This window comes from Ptychodera flava, chromosome 16, assembly GCF_041260155.1.
Source record: "Ptychodera flava strain L36383 chromosome 16, AS_Pfla_20210202, whole genome shotgun sequence".
In the NCBI taxonomy this organism is placed as follows: Eukaryota; Metazoa; Hemichordata; class Enteropneusta; family Ptychoderidae; genus Ptychodera; species Ptychodera flava.
This window is the reverse complement of record NC_091943.1, coordinates 35276215-35295935: the sequence shown is the minus strand read 5'-3', so window position 1 is coordinate 35295935 and position 19721 is coordinate 35276215. Positions and strand designations below refer to the sequence as shown.

The 19721-nt window shown below is 36.9% G+C and overlaps 1 protein-coding gene across 1 annotated transcript in view; it reads right to left on the bottom strand.

The window, feature by feature from the left end:
* LOC139114690 (TNF receptor-associated factor 2-like) overlaps positions 1–17656 on the bottom strand; it is a 90394-nt gene extending 72738 nt beyond the window's left edge. The window contains exons 1-2 of the mRNA XM_070676560.1: positions 17542–17656; positions 1487–1678 (exon numbers count right to left, since the gene is read on the bottom strand). Of these exons, the coding sequence (XP_070532661.1) occupies positions 1487–1629 (143 nt within the window). The 5' untranslated portion in view covers positions 1630–1678; positions 17542–17656. The remainder of the gene's footprint in view (positions 1–1486; positions 1679–17541) is intronic.
* Between the last annotated feature and the right edge of the window lie 2065 nt (positions 17657–19721).

Genomic DNA, 19721 nt, shown 5'->3' with positions numbered 1-19721 from the left:
TACAACTGTTGTAACTTTTAATGTCACCTCTGATATCTTGGAGTTCATTAACCTTCGAACAATAATTGTGAAAGTTGTGAAGAACTGAGTTTACTCCGTAACACATGCGTTACTGAATTTGATTAAAGTTTGAACAATCGCAGTGAGCTCTGTAAACGGCAAACGTATTCATCTAATTTTTGCCACACTGGTTACTTGCTCTGACAAAGTAAATCCCGTTTGATATTGAGACGATCTATGTCAACTCAACTTCTTACTTAACTTGGCTTTTCATTTTTTGCACGCAACGGCCTTTTATTGTAGATGCAGGTCTTAATATGATTTCATTTAAATGCACACGAATACAATGAACGGACTTCTTCGCTTCAATTATGAATTACATGGAATGATATCCAAAAACAATAGTCAACATTCGTCTATTAAATTTCCTGTAACTTAAACCGTTTCCTTCATCCGCTATTATTGTATTCAAATATATTATGTTTATACCTCCAACTCGCCCATATGTATGCCCTAGTTTACAGTGCATTGTTCGCGGTTTAAACCGAATAAGTAGAGGTACGTCCGAGTAAGCTTTTAAGCTTCAAGACCTGACCAGCAAATCCCAAAAAATCGGTCGGTACGGCTATGGCATGTTACATTGGAATAAGAAATAAACTGACGGCAACGTTTGTGCCACTGTGCAATGAGTTGTGCCTAGTTTTGATAAGTCAGTGCAGACATGAGTGAATCACAGAATCGATTAGGTGTAAATAGCTGTAAACATGTTTAGGTGATAAAAAGGAGAAGGCTATCGAAAATATCGAAACACTCGGCTTGCATACGAAGACAAGTCAACAAAGCCCTTGTTTCATTTTTTTACCAAATCATTTCAGAAAAGAAGGAGCACGGGCGGTCGCCGGAAGTGAGTGTAGCATTGAATTAGAGCCTGAGACAATCTATGAGGTACTGCTTTGCACTTAGAAAAAAAAACTCTATGAGGTACTGCTTTGCACTTAGAAAAAAAACTATCTTATCAAACTATGCCATTATACTATCGTATAGGTTTATGGTGGTGTTTTGCTTCAGTTGTTCCCTTTCAATAGATTAATTGATGCCGCAGGGACGAGTCTGAATCCGTTGATTGGTGTAAATTATCTAATTATGTATTTGAATTTGCTAATTCATCAATTAACTCCAAGAAATGCACTTGAATCTACATATCCGAAAGTGTTAATATCCCTTTTCTATTTCTTATCTGAGATTGTTAGAATATATGTGAGCAAAGATTAACTTTCAAAGTGAGTTACCTCATTATAACAGTTATGTTTTTTGAGCAGGCGATGTCATATCTATGCATTAATCAAATAAGCATCGTTTGATTCTCATCAGTTGAGAAAGAACGTAGTTGAATTTTCTCACAGACAGTAAAATATTTGAAGGCCACGTTCCTTGTCGCATCCTCAAACACTCTGGCTATGCAAGAGATATAATCTATTTATTTTACCTTAATATCTCTTCGATACATGCTCTGCAATATCTGTGGCCACAGTACGTTTGAACCGGATCTCTCAATACCAGGGTACATTTTCCGCAGATATACTTGTCTTCTAAAGGCTTTCTGAACAGATGTTTTGAATAGCCGGGCATTGTTGCTACATACAGAATGTAAGCTTATCACTTGTTTCACAAATCTTGCCTGGTGGAAGAAAATGATAACATATTCAGAAGTTATCGTTTACGACAGGAATGTCACAGTATATGCAAGTATATGAACAGAGAACCACATTCCTGTTTATGACATAAGAGTGATAAAAAGAAAACATTAGCTCAACGGAAGCAGGTAGCTGATCAGAAAAGATGACTCCCCCTCTTTCTTTAGAGAACAAAATATATTATCTGATCCTTTGTTTTTTAGTGATTCATAGGGCGCACTTCATGGTACCGTTTTGAAGTCACAAGTATCAGTAGTTTTATGACTAACGTGTCTTAGGAAATTAAAATATATCACGTAAACTTAAAAATTAAAACATCTGAAAAATTGCTGTATAGTTTTTACTCAAGAATATGCAAATGTAATGTTGAACAAGCATACGACAGCAAGGAAAGGGGATCTTAGTGATGACATCGTAACAAATCTACGAAGTTCATCGACGTCGAATGCAACCGTACATCTGTTACAAAGGTCATTCACTCCGAAGTCAATTCTGCATGAAGGTCGATGATCCGGTTCAGAATTATATAGCGATACGGACTGAGAGAAATCAAACAAATAAATGATTGTTCTGGTGTTTATTGTGTTGGCCATTGATATAAACCTTGGCCATAAATACGTCATTACTAGGATACTAATGATGAGATGGTAATTGTACGTAATAACCACTGTACAGATTGTATATAGGAAATGTCTTTACCGATACACGCACTGGGAAAGGAGAAGGGACAACACCTTAAGAGAAGAGACTCGACTTAGGAGAAGGGACAACACCTGGCAGTATGTAACATCTTTATGTAAGAAATAATTAAATAATAACACATGAGAGCGAGCAAACATGCAAAGAAACAAAAACACAAAGACTTCTTCGAGTACAGTTCGCCTTCCGAGTCCGGACCTCAGCGTAAAATGTTGTCAGTGCCGAGTCTAGGGTTGCTGCTAAAGCTTGCCGATCTCCTCGGTGGCGTATCCAAATTTGTTGCTTGCATAGTCGCTGAACAAAAAAAATTGCATTCCTTGTTGCCATTTTCGTTCGTTTGCTGTTTATTTGCATCAAATTACCGTCTAACTGTGCCGGTGACTGCTCTGCATGACGTTTCGCAGCCATAAGTTGCCAACTGCAAAGTACAACAAGCGAACGACAATTTGTTTTGCGCAGAAAGGATGCGCAGTAAGTAAAATGACGTCATCCTGTAATATCAAATGCAGAGGGCATCATCAAGTTCGCAGAGGGCATCATCACATTCGCAGAGGGCATCATCACGTTCTTTACATGTCACGTGAGTCGTGTTTAACCAATGGCAGTGCACGCTGAATGAGTGAGGTGTAATAAACGGTGCTAGTGACCGGACGTAAATAAGTAGGGGCGGGGGATTTGGTGGAGGGTCACAGATTTTTGAGCCTCTGTTTGGGGGAGGGTCACAATTTTTGAGCTCCTCTAAGGGGGAGGGTCACAAATTTTTGGGCATGTTGTCGGTGCACTGAAAGTAGAAAAAAATTGTTTGTAAAGACAATTATGCTCACATGACATCACTCGCTCACTGCCTCTTACTTTCTATTAAGTGCTCATTCCAAACTCTTTGTGTATCTCTTCTCTTTGGAATGGATAGTGTTCATTTGTGTTGTGATGGTAGAATATATGACATTTGTTGAAATTTAATGTGGGTAATTTATACAGTGAATTAGCCATGTTGATCACGTATTCAGATTGAACTTTGTTAAATATGGTGAAATCAAAATGTCATTTCAGAATATGAAGACTTGATTGATCATAAAATAGTGTTTGCCACTTCTGTGTCAAATCAGGATCAGTCTGTCCTCTATTATCTAGGCTGTTTTCTGTTATATGTTTATAATGCAAAGAAACGGGCACAAAAGATGACACAGTATTGTCAATGTTAAAACACCATAATTTCACACTATAGCATTCAATCTGTGGCCATACTTTGAATTGTTTGCTTAAATTATTGCTTGAATAGGCATAGCCTTTCTGTTGACATTTCCTTACAAACAGGGCAACGTGACTAAAACTTCTTATTGTCTACTGGAACACATAGTACATTTTGTAAAACTGGATTTGATATAAGTGCAATGAGCACAGGTACAATGAGCACAGGTATTTTCAGTTCTCTGACTACACAGATCTATCGGAAATAAAATAAATTCAGTGAATAATGGGGTCATGCACACACATGTAGTTCTATATCTGTACCAGGAACACATTTTAAATATGCTTTCCCATATTTCCTCCGAATGTAGAGATTGAACTGCTCAATACGTTGTACAATGACACTATAACATTGTTGTGGAGATCAGTGTCACATTGTGTTTCCAGTATTCCCTCATTTGTCAATGTGATACACTCCAAAATTATGAATTTCACTGATATTTTGATAAATGTTAAATTATAATTCCTAAGAAAAAATAGCAGACACATGTGCATTAATATAAAAGAAAACATTTGAAGAGCATATTAACAATCACTCTTAATGTAGTATATAAGTGTGCTCTATTCCATTATGAGCCAATTTGGGCATTCATTATGTGAATTATTGGACAGCCTGTTGAATCATAACATTCCACATCTGCAGTTCAAAGCCAAAGTGAAGGGGTACATATTTACTGCCTACTTTACATGATATATGCCATTGACTTGGTGTAGCTGTCTAAGCCCTACGAGAATGGTACGAGTATTCAGCTATTGGCTGCTTTGATTGCCTCCAACAACGGCATACTCATCACACAGGTGCAACCACAGTCGCAACGCGAAGGCCTATGCAACCGGTAGAGAGAACTCTTCTGGGTAAAGTAGCCTTCGCGTAGCGACAGTGGTATACATAATCCTCCTAGCGTACGGCAATATTGCCGTTGTACCTCAATATTTGGACTTGTGATTAGGTAGGACGTCAACTTAAAGTTAAAGTTATGTCATTTTCAGAATACAATGTTCGTACCAAGCTTGCAGGTCAAGTCCAGGGGGTCAAGTATGATATGAAATAGGCCCAGAAGAATTTTTTACATAGCTTTGATTGATTGATACAGGGGTTCATATTACAGTAGCTCCTATACGTGATTGTTAGATTTTTTTGTAATTCCTGGTATACGGAAATGTCTGATTTTGACATCAAGAAATAGTTGTGTACAAACAGCGTGGAAGGGAAAATCGAATATTGCTGGGTTTTCGAAGACACCTGCTTATGTAAACGTGTACGTTCTGTATGTTGACTAGTTGATACTCTCGCTAATGATTTGATTATGGGGCTTGATGTTTTGAAGCGCTATAGAGTTGTCATTGATCTTACTGCAAATAGTGTAAAGTTACAATCGTTGACAATTGGTTCACTTCTAAACCTGTAGGTGGTCACCTTTTGCCATTTCATTTAAGCAAATCTCCATTTAACGTAATGCTACATTATTTCTATCACTTGAAATTAAAGTAAAGATGCTCAATTTTTATTTTCTTCATCAACTGATATTTCAAGAAAAGGGTTGCCTTAGGCATACCAGGACATACTTATTACCGTAGTAACGGTAGCTATCACATAATTCACAATGTAACATGTACCGCTAAAGAATGTCGAAAGTAACCATTAAACATCCAACACTACTCCGTGTTATTTCACGGAAAGAGTGTGAGCATATCTAAAGTCAGGGTCATCACGTTGAGACTGCCTTAAGCTGTTACAGGGGCGCCCTCCTTGCTCGTTATTTCATACCCTTTCTTTTGATCCAGGGCAGCTGTTGTAACTATGGTGACCCCACGTATGACTGTTGAAAACTTAAAACTGGAACAGCGAGCTCGCTTTTGTAAGTTCATTTGCCCTAAAACTTAACCTTTATCATACTGTCAAAGACAATATTGAAACACTCTCGCCAAAATTTGTCAACAATTCCTACATGTGTAACATACAGGAGAACCAAGTTAATCATTCATGAATCCCCTATTTGAGTTTTGTAAGTTATAACCATGTCTGTAGTTCATCTTCACAAACAAAAGCAGAGTGAACAAAACCGGCAGTGTACGATATCTTAGTAGATACAAATATCAATTATTTGGAAAAAGGTCAAAAAGTAAAAGATATACTGTTTGTTTTGGTCGTTTTCGCTACATATGGAGAGAGAAAGTTAGTAAGTGTACTTTTCAGCTATACAGTGCTCTTGTTCTGCTTGTAAATAATTGTTTTCTACTCCATAAAGTTTGATGAAATTCTACGTACCTAAGATCTTTATTGTGTAGTACGTATAGAGGATGATTCCACGTTTTACAATTCAATTAGCTTTTCAAAACAAGAAGTATCAGCGTACACTTATTGGCCGTATTGATTAGCTAATTACGAACATACAATTAACTGAACAGCAAAGAAGCTGATCACCCTGCAAGTTCAGACATATGATATTGACACTTTGATAAATTGGTAGGTAATTATGAAGCAAGTTGTGTAATTCAGCTCAGCCTTTCCGTATGATCTGGCTGCAGTAGCTCGATTGGTGGCATTGTGTAAACACAGCCACTGACAGGTAAAGCTATAGCATAAACCAATTTGTGACGCACTTCAAGGTATTCAACAATATATTGTAGTGATAAAAATTAGTCACGTGACAAAACAGCATGCAGTGCCGAAAACCTGTTGATTTTACCAAGAAGTTTCTCGGTAAACTCAGTGGGCATTATCTGACTGTACTGTCCCACTCTCAATCAGGTTTGCTTAAAGAGGTTTGTTGTGAATTACTGCGAAGTACCAAATTATTCTGCCATCTCTATCATGGCGTCGATTTTGTGAACACCAGACATTCCTATATAGTGAAAGCGATGTTCATTTTGAGTTTAATATCCATCTGACCTTGTGTGGCATGAAGTGTACACTATCAATAAATATTGGATGAACAAAGGAGTGCACTCGCAATGTCCTATGATCACGGGAACGATGGAGACACTTTTATAAATTGTCCCACTTTCCGGTATCAATTTCGATAGGGAATATCCGATGACCTCTCATGCTTGACCTCAAAAAATTGTGAATTTTTACATGCCTCTTAAATCGAACGTCACGCGCTCCAAAGGATTCAATGGTAACTCGTTGATGACGTAACGGGCTGCATAGTCATCACTTGACTGAAAGTGAGCGGGAACTATTTTCAACTTGACAAATTCAGGATTTCAAAGTGATAAAATTACATGTTTTACATAGGAAACACTGTTTTTACAAAATTATGCGAAAACAATGCGATAACTAAATAATAACACATGAGAGCGAGGGCAATATCACGATTTATTGCCTGCCCAAGGGATGGTGGTCATGATCGAAATACTGATGATGCCCGAGGGGTTCATTTGGCGCCATCTTGGCCGCCATCTTGGCCGCCATCTTGGATTTCAACAATGGGGTAGGGGTCACGTATTCACCGCTCGACGGAAACAGAAACAATAAAATACTATAAACGTTACATTTTTAGAAAGCCAAGATCATGGCCTTTTCATTGATATATAACTTAATAGGGATAAATTAATATTTGAACGTCGATTAGACTTTATATCGGCCATTGACCGTAAATCGTAAATTTGCTAAATTTCACACCTAATAATTAAGTTCCCGTTCCTCCAAACAATTTTTCATAAGGTATTTATATATTTTTTGGAAGAACTCAGTACAATAAACAAGAAAAACAACATTAAAAGTATGTGTCTTGAGATGCAGTGGATGCATGAGCTTGTTTTCTTATTACGCGGTATGCCATATATCCGTGTGTAACATAAGGGGTAGGGGTAATGTTTCCCTTTCTGTTTCGAATCATGAATAATGAACCATATAAATGTTAGTATTGTTTTTTGTACTGAGTTCTTCCAAAAAATATATAAATACCTAATGAAAAATTGTTTGGAGGAACCGTTTGTCAATCCGATGGGGACTACGTATCTATTTTCTCGTCACGTGACGTATTCTGGCGAATCGCCACACGGAATGAACATGTGGTGTGTTATAATAAAAATTATAACTGTTACATAATACAACATGAGCGGGTGGTGTGTTATAAAACACCCATAACCTGGTCTTTATTCGGGCTATAGTGCCCGTATATTACCCCGAGGGTAGTGTCGTCGCTTTAATCCCGGACGCACACCACTTTCTATAGTCACCCGCCATTGTTGCAAAGCCGCAGACGACACTACGGTCACAGGACCGCGGGCACTTTTCCAACTTTGGTCAGAACTTTTTCCCTAGGGAAATGCTTTCCAAAAATACACTCTGGCGTCACTTTTGTCGATCCGGTGGGGACCAGACGTATCTATTTTATCGTCACGTGACGTATTCTGGCGAATCGCGACACGGAATGAGCATGTGGTGTGTAATAATAAGTTTTATCAAACATGAGACACTAGACTATTTCATGTAAAATATCTTTAAAATACAAAGTATATGTAATAAATCCATGATTATATATTTTCCCCATGTTGTCTTTCAAACCGATATCTTCCAGACATTGCGTTGCAATTCCTTCAACCTCAAGTATCATGGGAAATGTATAAACGAGGAAACCTCCCCTACAGTATAGATTGTGCAACTATGGACAGACAGTAGAGAGAACAACATTAAATTTGAATGCAATACAATATTAGAAGAGGAAGCTTTTACTTTGGTATGGTATATTGTATCACTATAAGGGAGCCTTCAGTAATTACAATGGGGGTGGGCCAGGGGAATTTCGCACAGACCTGTACCGTAAAATGTGACCCTCCCCTCTATCCTCCTGTCTAAAATGTGACCCTCCCCCCTTGTCCGACATTCTAAAACTTGACCCTACCCCCGCCCAAACCACTGCGGTATTCTCCCCAGGAATAACTGAAACACTATCAGCTAATTTACATAACAATTGGTTCAATGTTATGTTAGGGACAAATTACATAGGGGGAGCTGGTGTTTTTGGAGGGACAGTCGCAATTTATCACGTAAGAATTTTGAAGAGATATGGTTTTTCATACATTTGAGGGAGTTTCACCATATTTGTGCAACTATAAGAAGGCAAGATAACTGATTTAGTGCTTCATCCAAAAATATCAAATCATAATATATGGAGTCTATCAGGCAAATTATTGACAATTTTCCCCCACAAAACATGCTGTATCTGTATATTATATATGTTTGATAATGTATTTAAATGTACCATGCTTGAATTGGGAAGTAAATATGCATTTGTGTGCAAGTAATTGATTTCTAAATTTCATCTAAAAAGTTGGTTCACTATCAATGGTGTCTCTGATGAAATTATGAATAGTTTTTTCCAATACAAAAATAGGTAAATCTTTGCATTTGTGTACTCTTGATTATTGATATTAATGTTCTAGATTAGAATAGAGTGGTTACAAGTCCACGGTTGTGCAAGAAATTTGATTTTGGAATGCCACCGAAATGTCGATTCACCATGCAGGACGGTCTACGATGAAACTATGAATAATTATTTTTCAGTACAAAATCAGACAAGCGACCTAGTGGCCGATATGGCTCTGCTGTGTTTTATAGAGAATAACTATTTTTGACACATGTTGATGAAGGAGGTCAAAATCTTTGATAGCTTAATGCAGTGGCCAGAAAAAAGTGGCAAAAATAGCTGCAAAAATGCACAATTGAAGATTTCATCATACTTTGAATTTATCACAGCGGATCATCCCTAAGAACATGTCAACCAAAGCTATCTGATGAGTAGTTTTTTGAGAACAAAATTTTCTGACCAAAAATGGCAATAATTGCCCCCAAAAATAAAAATTGCAGATTTCATCATAATTTCAAAAGATCAAATTTAGTTCATCTATAGAAACCTGTATACCAAATTTCAAAGCTGTTAGACCAGTACTTTTTGAGAAACACATTTTTTGACCAAAATGGGAAAAAATGCCCCAAAAATTCAAAATTCCAGATTTCATCATAATTTCAATAAATATCATTTAGTTCATCTAGAGAGCCTGTATACCAAATTTCAAAGCTATCAGATGAGTAGTTTTGGAAATACACTTTTTTGACCAAAATGGCTAAAATTGCCCCAAAAATACAAAATTACAGATTTCATCAGAAATATCAATATATATTACTCTAAGCTCATCTGTAAAAACCAGTATACCAAATTTCAAAGCTAACAGACCAGAACTTTTTGAGAACACATATTTTGACCAAAAATGGCAAAAATGGCCCAAAAATACAAAATTGCAAATTTCATTATAATTTCAATAAATATCATTGAGTTCGTCTGTAGGAACCTGTATACCAAATTTCAAAGCTATCAGACCAGTACTTTTTGAGAAACACATTTTTGACCAAAAATTGGAAAAATTGCCCTAAAAATTCAAAATTGCAGATTTCATCATAATTTCAATAAATATTATTAAGGTGTTCTGTAGGAACCTGTATAAAAGCTATCAGATGAGCAGTTTTGGAAATACCCATTTTTGACCAAAAATGGCAAAAATTGCCCCAAAAATACAAAATTGCAAATTTCATCATAATTTCAATAAATATCATTTAGTTCATGTGTAGGAACCTCTATACCAAATTTCAAAGCTATCAGATAAGTAGTTTTGGAAATACACATTTTTTGACCAAAAATGGCAAAAATTGCCCCAAAATACAAAATTACAGATTTCATCAGAAATATTCAATATATATTACTAAGTACATCTATAGAAACCTGTATACCAAATTTCAAAACTATCAGACCAGTACTTTTTGAGAAATACATTTTTTGACTAAAAATGGCAAAAATTGCCTTAAAAATGCAAATTAGCATATTTCTGCACAATTTGAACAAATCTGAAATAGATCATCCCTAGGGACATATGTACCAAATATCAAAGCTATTTGACTGGCAGTTTTGAAGAAGAAGTTTTTTAAAGATATTTTTACCAAAAATGACAAAAATTGCCTTAAAAATACAAACATGCAAATTTCACACCCGATTTGAACAATCTGACTGAAGTCACCCTAAGTAAACTGCACATTAAATTTCAAAGAAATCGAACAAGCGGTTTCAGAGAAGAATATTTTTTTACCGAAAACACCAAAAATGCCCCAAAAATACAAATATGAAAATTTTACCACGATTTGAACAAACTTAGTGAGGTCACCAAGTGAACTGCATTTAAAATTTCAAAGCAATTGGACTTGCGGTTTCAGAGGAGAAGGCAATGTTGACGGACGACGACAACGGACGACGACGGATGACGGACGACGACGGAAAATCAACCTATTTGATAAGCTCCGCGTCGCTGACAGCAGAGCTAATAAATCTGTGCATTTATGTACGCTTGATTATTCACATTATTTTTCTTGATTAGACTAGAGTGGTTACAAGTCAAATGTTGTGCAAGAAATTTGATTTTGAAATTTTACCGAAATGTTGATTCACTATGCATGGTGGTCTATGATGAAACTATGAATATTTTTTTTCCAATACAAAACTAGGTAAATCTGTGCAGTTATATGCGCTTGATTATTTATATTTATGCTTTTATTAACTAGAGTGGTTATAATTCCATGGTTGTGCAAGAAATTTGATTTTGGAATTTCACTGATAAGTTGATTTACTGTACATGGTGTTTTATGAGAGAACTATGCACAATTTGTTCCAATATAAAACTGACAGTATGTTTGCATTTATGTACATTTGATAATTGATGTACACTTTTCCACCTGTTGCATATTTTTGTCTCTTGTCTTTTATAAGTTTTAACTTTCAAAGGTGTTTAATGTAGGATACCACTGCATCTTCTTTGGTTGTGGAACTTATGGATAATGTGTACGTATTTTGTTGGTGATTTCCTATTCAGGAAATATCACACGGACAATCAAAGTTTTGGGCCATAAAATCATGATCAGCTTCTGTCAAAAATGACCCTGCCCCAAGATAGGTAATTGAAAAGTGACCATCCCCTTGAACTGTTTTCTAAAAAGTTACCCTCCCAAATTCCCCCGGCCCACCCCCCTGCAATTTCTGAAGGCTCCCTTAAGATGCACTAGGTTGCATGGTGTTGTGTAAGTGCGTGTTATCAACGGTTGCAACAGTTGCCAAGCATTTAGTACTTCTATAGAAGTGCCTTAAAATTTGTTCAAATGCACGAGACTACAAATATCGCAAGGTCGTGTATACACTCACTCTGGCTTGCCACATGTAACCAAATGTGTTATTGACGCTATTTTTATATGAAGTCACATATGTTAACTAACATTCCCGCTTTCACTTTGTTGTTTGAACACATGGTCACACTTGTATTTCAGAAATCTTTATTTTGTCATATTTCATTTCAAATTTAGTATGACGTTCAGTATGCTAGTGTCATTTGCATTAGTATCAATACTTAAATGGGTCAAGTGGACCTCAATTCAGTTGATTCAAAGAAACATGTTTGAGTTTACAATTTTTTTGTGAATACTTAACTTCAATTAAATTTATGTACTATACAGATATGAGTATGATACATCATTTTTCTCAGAACATTTCAGATTACATACAATGATCATTCTATGGCTTTATGTGCTCATTGGTACACCTATACGCAGCCGATTATTAAAGTTCGGTATTGTGAGATTATCTTGTCACACATGTTTACGGTATACAAAAGTAATGTATTCGAACCTTTCAATAGCGAACAAGTGTTAATTAGAATGGGGGTCATGAGGTTTGAACCACTGTTTGGGAAGGGATTACTGTTTTGAGCTACGGGGCTTTAGGGTCAAAGCGAATTTTGTGGACACAAAAAGAAGAAATTAAAACATATTGTTTGCAAAGACAGCTTCTCATATGAAATTAGCACTACAGAGAAGATACTTCTTATTTTAGAATTTCAACCATTATTTTACCACTATGATGTTAGTTCATTTGCCTATGTCATCAACTTGGTTTCAGCAAACTAAAATCTGCAACATCACAAAAGAAATATTAACAAAATTTCAAAGTCATAGAGCGATCACTCCCTAAGTTTATTTTTTACCATTATTTACAAGTTTTGCAAATTTGTCAGTCATTCAGTAGATCAACTTGGAGTTTCCTAAAACAAAACTAAGATGCGCGACCAAGAAGGAATATTTTGGCAAAATCAAAAAATTCTTTCTTCTGTAGATTCGGCGTTTATTTTTCTATAATTCCTTTATTGATTGAGCTCACTTTCATGTTTTGGAGCCATAACATTAATATCTCAGAAAAAAATGATCATTGACCTAAAGTACATGTACACTTTAGGCTGATGAGTGCTGCCGTTTCCGATAAATGGGCAGAGAGATGACGACCACTGGGCAGGTATTAGCAACCCCTGTAAGCTTGCAGCCATATTTTTATAAAGCAACTTGACGCGACAAATCAAGTATTTCATTTTCGATGTCATTTTAGATAATATCAGTAGCTGATGTAAATTAAAACCTGCAAATGTATGAATACTTGTTAAATGTTTTGACATTTGCATAAATATAATCACAAATTAATTTAAGACAAACTACGCCGAGTCACGTGTAACATCCCTGCAATTATCATATTCAAAAAATGAAAATGCAAGCATTTGATTGACTAACACTAAGAATTTAATAGACGTTTGTACGACTGTAAACGTGATTACGCCTTTAGAGTAAGATTGATTATCATTTTGTTTGTAAAGATGTATAAACATACGAAAATATTTGATGCATGAATATGTGAAAAAATATGAGTAAGCAGGGTTTTCTCCCGACTGCGCGATTGCGAAAATTGCGCATTTCGAGCCATTGTCTGCCCTGAAAAAGTTACTGACAGCGCGGAAATCGCACATAAAACACATGAAGCAAAGACGTCCACGGGGTCCACATATACCGATATATGAGGGTGACCCCAGCGAACTGTGGATTTGCTGTAGTTTCTACTCATAATATGCGGAAAAGACAAAATATAAAATATCGCCTGTTATTCAGCTTTTGTGAGGTGTGCATGACGTGGATCGAGCGTACGGATCAAATAAACAGTCAGTGACCTAGTTGTGGTTCCATCTCCATGGATACTAGCGCAATTTTATGTTCATGTTATGATAGCGGTAAAGTTGAACTTGAAACACTATATCAATGATGGAATTATGGAAAATTCTAGCTCTGTTTAGGCACGCATACGCTGTAGTGACGATCGATCTTGATCACGATGCAACACAATCCTTTGATCGGCGCAAGGTGACCGGCACATATTTTCATGGATTTACACCCCCAATTCGGATTAAATCGTGTCCGTGGGAACAAATAAGTCAAATTCTGAGTCGGGGAAACTTGTGGGAAACAAATCGATAGAAGATGGAGGGCAACTGAACACATCACAAGCTGGCAAACATCATGATGTCGATGATAGTAGGTGTGCTTCATGAGACATAGACGACGCATCTGAACTTGGTAACTATCGTAATGATATCGGGGAGGTGCTTCTTCCTGACGGCAAAATCAACATCAAAAGTGACTGCCCCTAAAATGTCAAGTCTGTCCCCTTAATTGTGATGAATGGGGGAGAAACTGCCCCTTTCAATCAAAATCGGAGGAAAACACTGGAGTACGTATAATCTTATAGAGAAGTTTCAAGTGTTTGTACATGGCACTCTGAGGATGCTTGAAGTTTTCATTGTTTTACTGCAAAGCAGCTGTATATTTATTTTCCTAATTTGTTTAATGTTTGCCTGTCCATCGTCGTTGTATGCTCATTGTCCATGTATGAGTAAACTGAAGAGCCCATTTTTGATTCGTGAGTTGTATTTGATAAGCTAAACTTGTACTGACCACCTGTGCCGGTCACCATCTCGACCGTAATGAACCACGTGCGTAACGTTTACATCTAAAAACACCGAGTGCTAATAATAAAGGGTGAAATCTAACCGAAATGTTTCGGAACAGTTGCAATCTATAAGCCTAGGTTTACACGGTTAATTATTCATGAGGTTGGCGACTGGGGTTCGTTGATTGGTCAATTGTACAATGCTCTATTGAGACATAACCGGACTGATGTAAAATATATATTTAATTTATCGCTGTCACAATAACGATAACGGCAATACATATGTCCAAGCAACTCCATTGTAAGTTGAAAGTCTTTTTGTTTTCGAAAATATCTCTACAAAGTTCGGGTTCTTCATTCTCTTAGAAATTTCTACTTTGTCAGATCCAGTAACATCGTGCGCGCAGCATATTGCAACTACCCCAAATAGAGTGAAATACATGGCTAGCTGAGGAAGCAAATCTGCTCTATTGAGGCCAATAAGGTCTAATTCGGTTCTTTCTGCACGTGGAATAGCGTACACCCAAATTAGTTGTAGACGATGATATTATTTTTATCATTCCACCGTCTTCAAAAAATCATACCTCTTGGCATGTCATCAACATGCCAAAAACTTTTAAACGCTAAATGTATTACTCGCGATAAACCTATTTTGGTAGAAAGTTCTGCTAATCAACACTTTTAAACTGTAGATTACGGATCATTTCGCTTAAATTTCGACACTTTCTGTAATTTCCCTTTGAAAGACAATTTTTTTGGCAAACAACTAATTATATTTACTTTCAAACACGACTAAATTGATACTGTCTTCCCAAAACAACAATAGAAGAAGATTTCATTATTGTTATAATTGAATTTACTTCTTTGCTACTCAGGAGTGATTGTGCCCTAGCATTTACTTCTTTCGTGGAGTGAGGTCACTCCATTAGCTGAGGTCAATCTGACTATGGATAGGGGCTGTGGGCAAGTCAAAATTCCAGCTAGAAACTCTAATTCACACACGCGCGCGCGCGCGCGCAAACACACACACACACACACACACACACACACACACACACATATACATACAACATTTCTCCATGTTAGTGATAAACGAAGCTGCAGCCACACCCACACCAATTAAGTATTCATAGAATATGGCTGACGAAAACGTACGTGTATAAACAATGGGAGAGAATAAGGATAAAAGTTGAGAGAATGAGAAAGGAGGAGGAATCGATTGGGATGTCTGAAATCTTCTGACGACCCAAAGACCACACAAGACCATACAGCTGCTCGGAATTATCCTCCTCCACGTCATAGACATGTTGACTCCCACTCGTCCCGCACTGTTTGTTGACTAGGCCATTTCCATCCTGGCAGTAGCTAGCGATTGAAACGTGCTCGAGCTGGCTTATTTTACTTAATTTTCGCATTTTCAGTTTACACTATAAATTCCCAATGTTCTTGTTGAGCTATGCGAACGTCAGCACGATTCCATGCATGTAGGTACCTCTCAGACTTAGCAATGCGAGATAGCGCCAGATGAGTGATTTCCCCCCCCCCTTGTATTCCCCATTCGAATCCCCTCCCGCTTGATAGCTGGAAGTTAACTGTACACGTATATAAACCCTACTGCAGAGGAAATACTTTGCTGAAGGAGTAACTTTTTTCGAAAATCCTTTAGCTGCACGCACAATGTTAACCAGCTCACCTCGAATTGCTAAAACAGTACATAGATATTAAATTTTATATGTAGAGGAAGTTGCATATCTATTGCATATAAAAAGAAATATCGAGATTTTGACGCTCTCAGATATCTGCAAGACTTTCATTGTTTCACGATATTAAGTTTTGAATATGCCTTGTAGCTGCATAGCAAAGATTTACGAGAAAGGTATATAGGATTTAGTTCAACGTCCCTTCAATGTTTGATTAGATAATGCATACAAATTATGTCACTTTGCATGAATAATGCATACAAATTATGTCACTTTGCATGAATAGAAAGGGCGATGATATTTTTCAGAGATTGCAGCTTACTATAATAGCTTACGATACGATCCATAAAGATACTTTTGGTTTTAAGACGCTGTTGTTTTATTCACATGGTCTCTCTTCCAAGACCTTAATCAACCATGGAAAGTAATTGACTCGTGGACCAAATGATGTCTAAGTATACGACGAATGTTAAATTGTAACCTGATTCTAATAATCCATAACCTGTATAGTCAAGAGTTTGCTAAGCAACGATCATCCGGTCTCATTGGCAAATACCAGACATTATGTCGTGTCCTCCTTTATCCCTTTGACACATAAGCATGGTTAGCGTCATAGCTTTCCACTCTTTCATTAATTTCAGTTCAAGAGAAGGACAAAATGCGCGGGCAGACACTATCAAAGAACAGTGTCATTGTCCTTTCAAATTTCTCTCTACTGTACGCAACGATGATTAGACTGATTTTGCCATGAACAGAGTTGGAATGTAGGCAATCTATGATTTGCCAAAGACATAACACTCCAAACAAAGTAGCAGAAAATAAAAATGACAAGTTTCTTGTCATATCTAATCACTAACTTTTATCCATGAAGATATATTATTGACATTGCATCTCGTTCATTAGAGTACTGATTGCGTAAAGCTCCATTTTTGATCTGTCCGCGGAAGTTTCTTTTTTAAACGACAAAATCATAACGGATTGCCTAGTGTTCAGTTTGTCACCAGGACCTGTCTCATTTCTCAATTTCATTGTTGAAAAATGAATTTTTGTCGGAACTAGAATCAGTTGGTCAACATTGAACACTGCATATTCTACATAATCGCTGATTTAAGCAAAGCTTGAGCTTGCTAATTTAGTAATTAGAGACTTGAGGTATGTGCATATTGTTTGTTGGAAAGAAAATTATGAGATAATGCAAAAAGTTGCAGCTCTTCAATGAATGTTGATACGTTTCTGAGAAGAAAATAGAATGTGGTGGTTAAAAATAGGCTTACACGTGATTTATGATTTTGTTGTCCCGCCAAATCTAGCCGTGCTCACAAAAACATGATGTTACGTGTGGTGATACGTGGCCTGTGTCGTCTAAGATTTCATCAAAACGCTTTGACTTACCTTATGATGGTACCAGCGACGATACTACGAAACACTGTTAGACTTAAATTTCTCAGTAAGACTTGCCGCAGAAAATACAAACCAGGCCCAGTAGCCTAGCGCAAGGATATCTTAAGCTTATATTCCAACTTAGAATTCATAGTACCGGCATGCACACCACTGAGTTAGGGAGATCATGACGTGTTTTAGACCGGCAAAAACGAGAGCTTACTATGGCATAGAAAAGATAAATGTAGATATAGATTTTTCCCCGATTTCGAAAACAAATACAGATACAAAAGACACTCACTTTGGCATGTACTGTGCTTTATTACAAATCCTGAGCTTGTCATGAACAAGAGCTTGTGAACTCGAGAACAAATGTTGTTCTGAGATTTAAATAACTGACAATTTAAAAGTAGCTGAATTTTGTGATATGTGGTAGAGTCAATCTCTTACTGATGAGAAAGATGACTGGCATTACCTGTCTTTCAACCATGAATGTTGTGTTTTCGCTGTACTCCATAACCTCGTTCATTACCATGGTTCTCGTACAAAGGAATGCGACTGCAGAGTCGCTGTTATGAGTTACGCGTTGTACTAGAATTTTATACATGCAGTGTCCAGAGACTAAAAGTAAAGAGAAATAGTGCTGGCGTACGATCACTTTTTGAACGATGCATTGATAGACAATTGATGCATCCTACCACGCTTTTCCGACAAGGCTGTTTCAACCGGCATGACTCTCTTGGAGACAACAGACACACGCTTCTCGCCAACTAACATGTCCATGAACAAATTTAAAAATGAGCTAGGACCACGTAGCGCGTAGTTAAATGTTCGTGACGCGGATAGATACGATTTTGTTCGGCGCTGTGATAGGCCTATTAGTAGACCTTTCAGTTTGTGTAAAGCTAGGCTGCATTCACAATTACTTCAGGGGGGAGAATACAACAGGGGAATTTGAAAATATCAAGTGTATGTCGAGGGATTCGAACATATTTGGGGACGTATAGGGCACTTGAAAAGAAACTGTCTCTGATTGATATGAAATATGTGTTGGGTTATCTCTTCACAAATTAGTAAAAAAATGATAAGTTATGAAAAAATTCTCTGTGTGTATCATCGTTAATCACAATGGAACTGCTCCATCCTCTTTCTTCTGTGTGTCAACAGAAACATTAATTTCGTTTTCATAGAGCAGTATACAAAGATTACAGAGAGCCACTTGTTTAATGCACAGTATTTAGGATTTATGCAACAACAAATCCAAAACTTGCAGTATTCTCTAGCAGAGAAGATGTGTGATGAAAAGTCCAGTTTTAGCTTATCGAAACAGTCATATGTATACGGTCAGTATTGTTATTGTTTAAATGAATTTAGGTATGGACTAAAATTCATTTGTCATCAATAACAATGAATACGGTCTTTACACATTTGCAGAATATTTTAATAAACATAATTTTCTTATTCTAGTATGCTGTGGGGAGTAGAACAAAAAACTGCAATTGATACACTGAACAAATTGTACCGAAAATTGGCCAAAAGGTACAGCTAATGCCCCTTTCATACAATTATGTTAAATATTTCATTTTTTCTGACGGGTGAGGGAAGTCATCCCTTTTCCAAACCTTTTATGCGCTTGTTGTTTCTCTGTTTTACAAGATGAAGTTTTCCTGTCAGAGAAATATGTCAAAATAGAATCCTCCTTCCCTGCAACGACAAAAAACACGCCGAAAAATTTCTGTAATTTCAATGTCAGACCAGTTTTACATTGAGGGGGATTTCAAAATTATAGCAAGTCAGAAAGGGGGTAATGAATACTTTTTATGTTTGTCATAGGGCATTTGAAAACATCAGAGAACTTTTTGTCAAATAGCTCCCTTCAGAGGTATTTGTGAATGCAGCCTAATTCAGCAATGCGTTGTCATGACTGTATCAACCCTGGGGTTATCACAAATCACACACAAAATTAAGGAAGCTTTCATTTATTATGAAGGGGTGGGTCGGGGGAAATCGTAGCAAGTCCATAGTTTGAAATGTTGCCCTTCCAATTTTTTTCTCAAATTTGAACCTCCCCGTTAGCAATTTGTGAACGTTACCCTCCCCTATCTTCAACTTTACTGTGACTTTGGGAAAATCTTTCGATTTTGATACAGATATATCATGCATGCAATTACCAGACACTAATTTATTCCGGA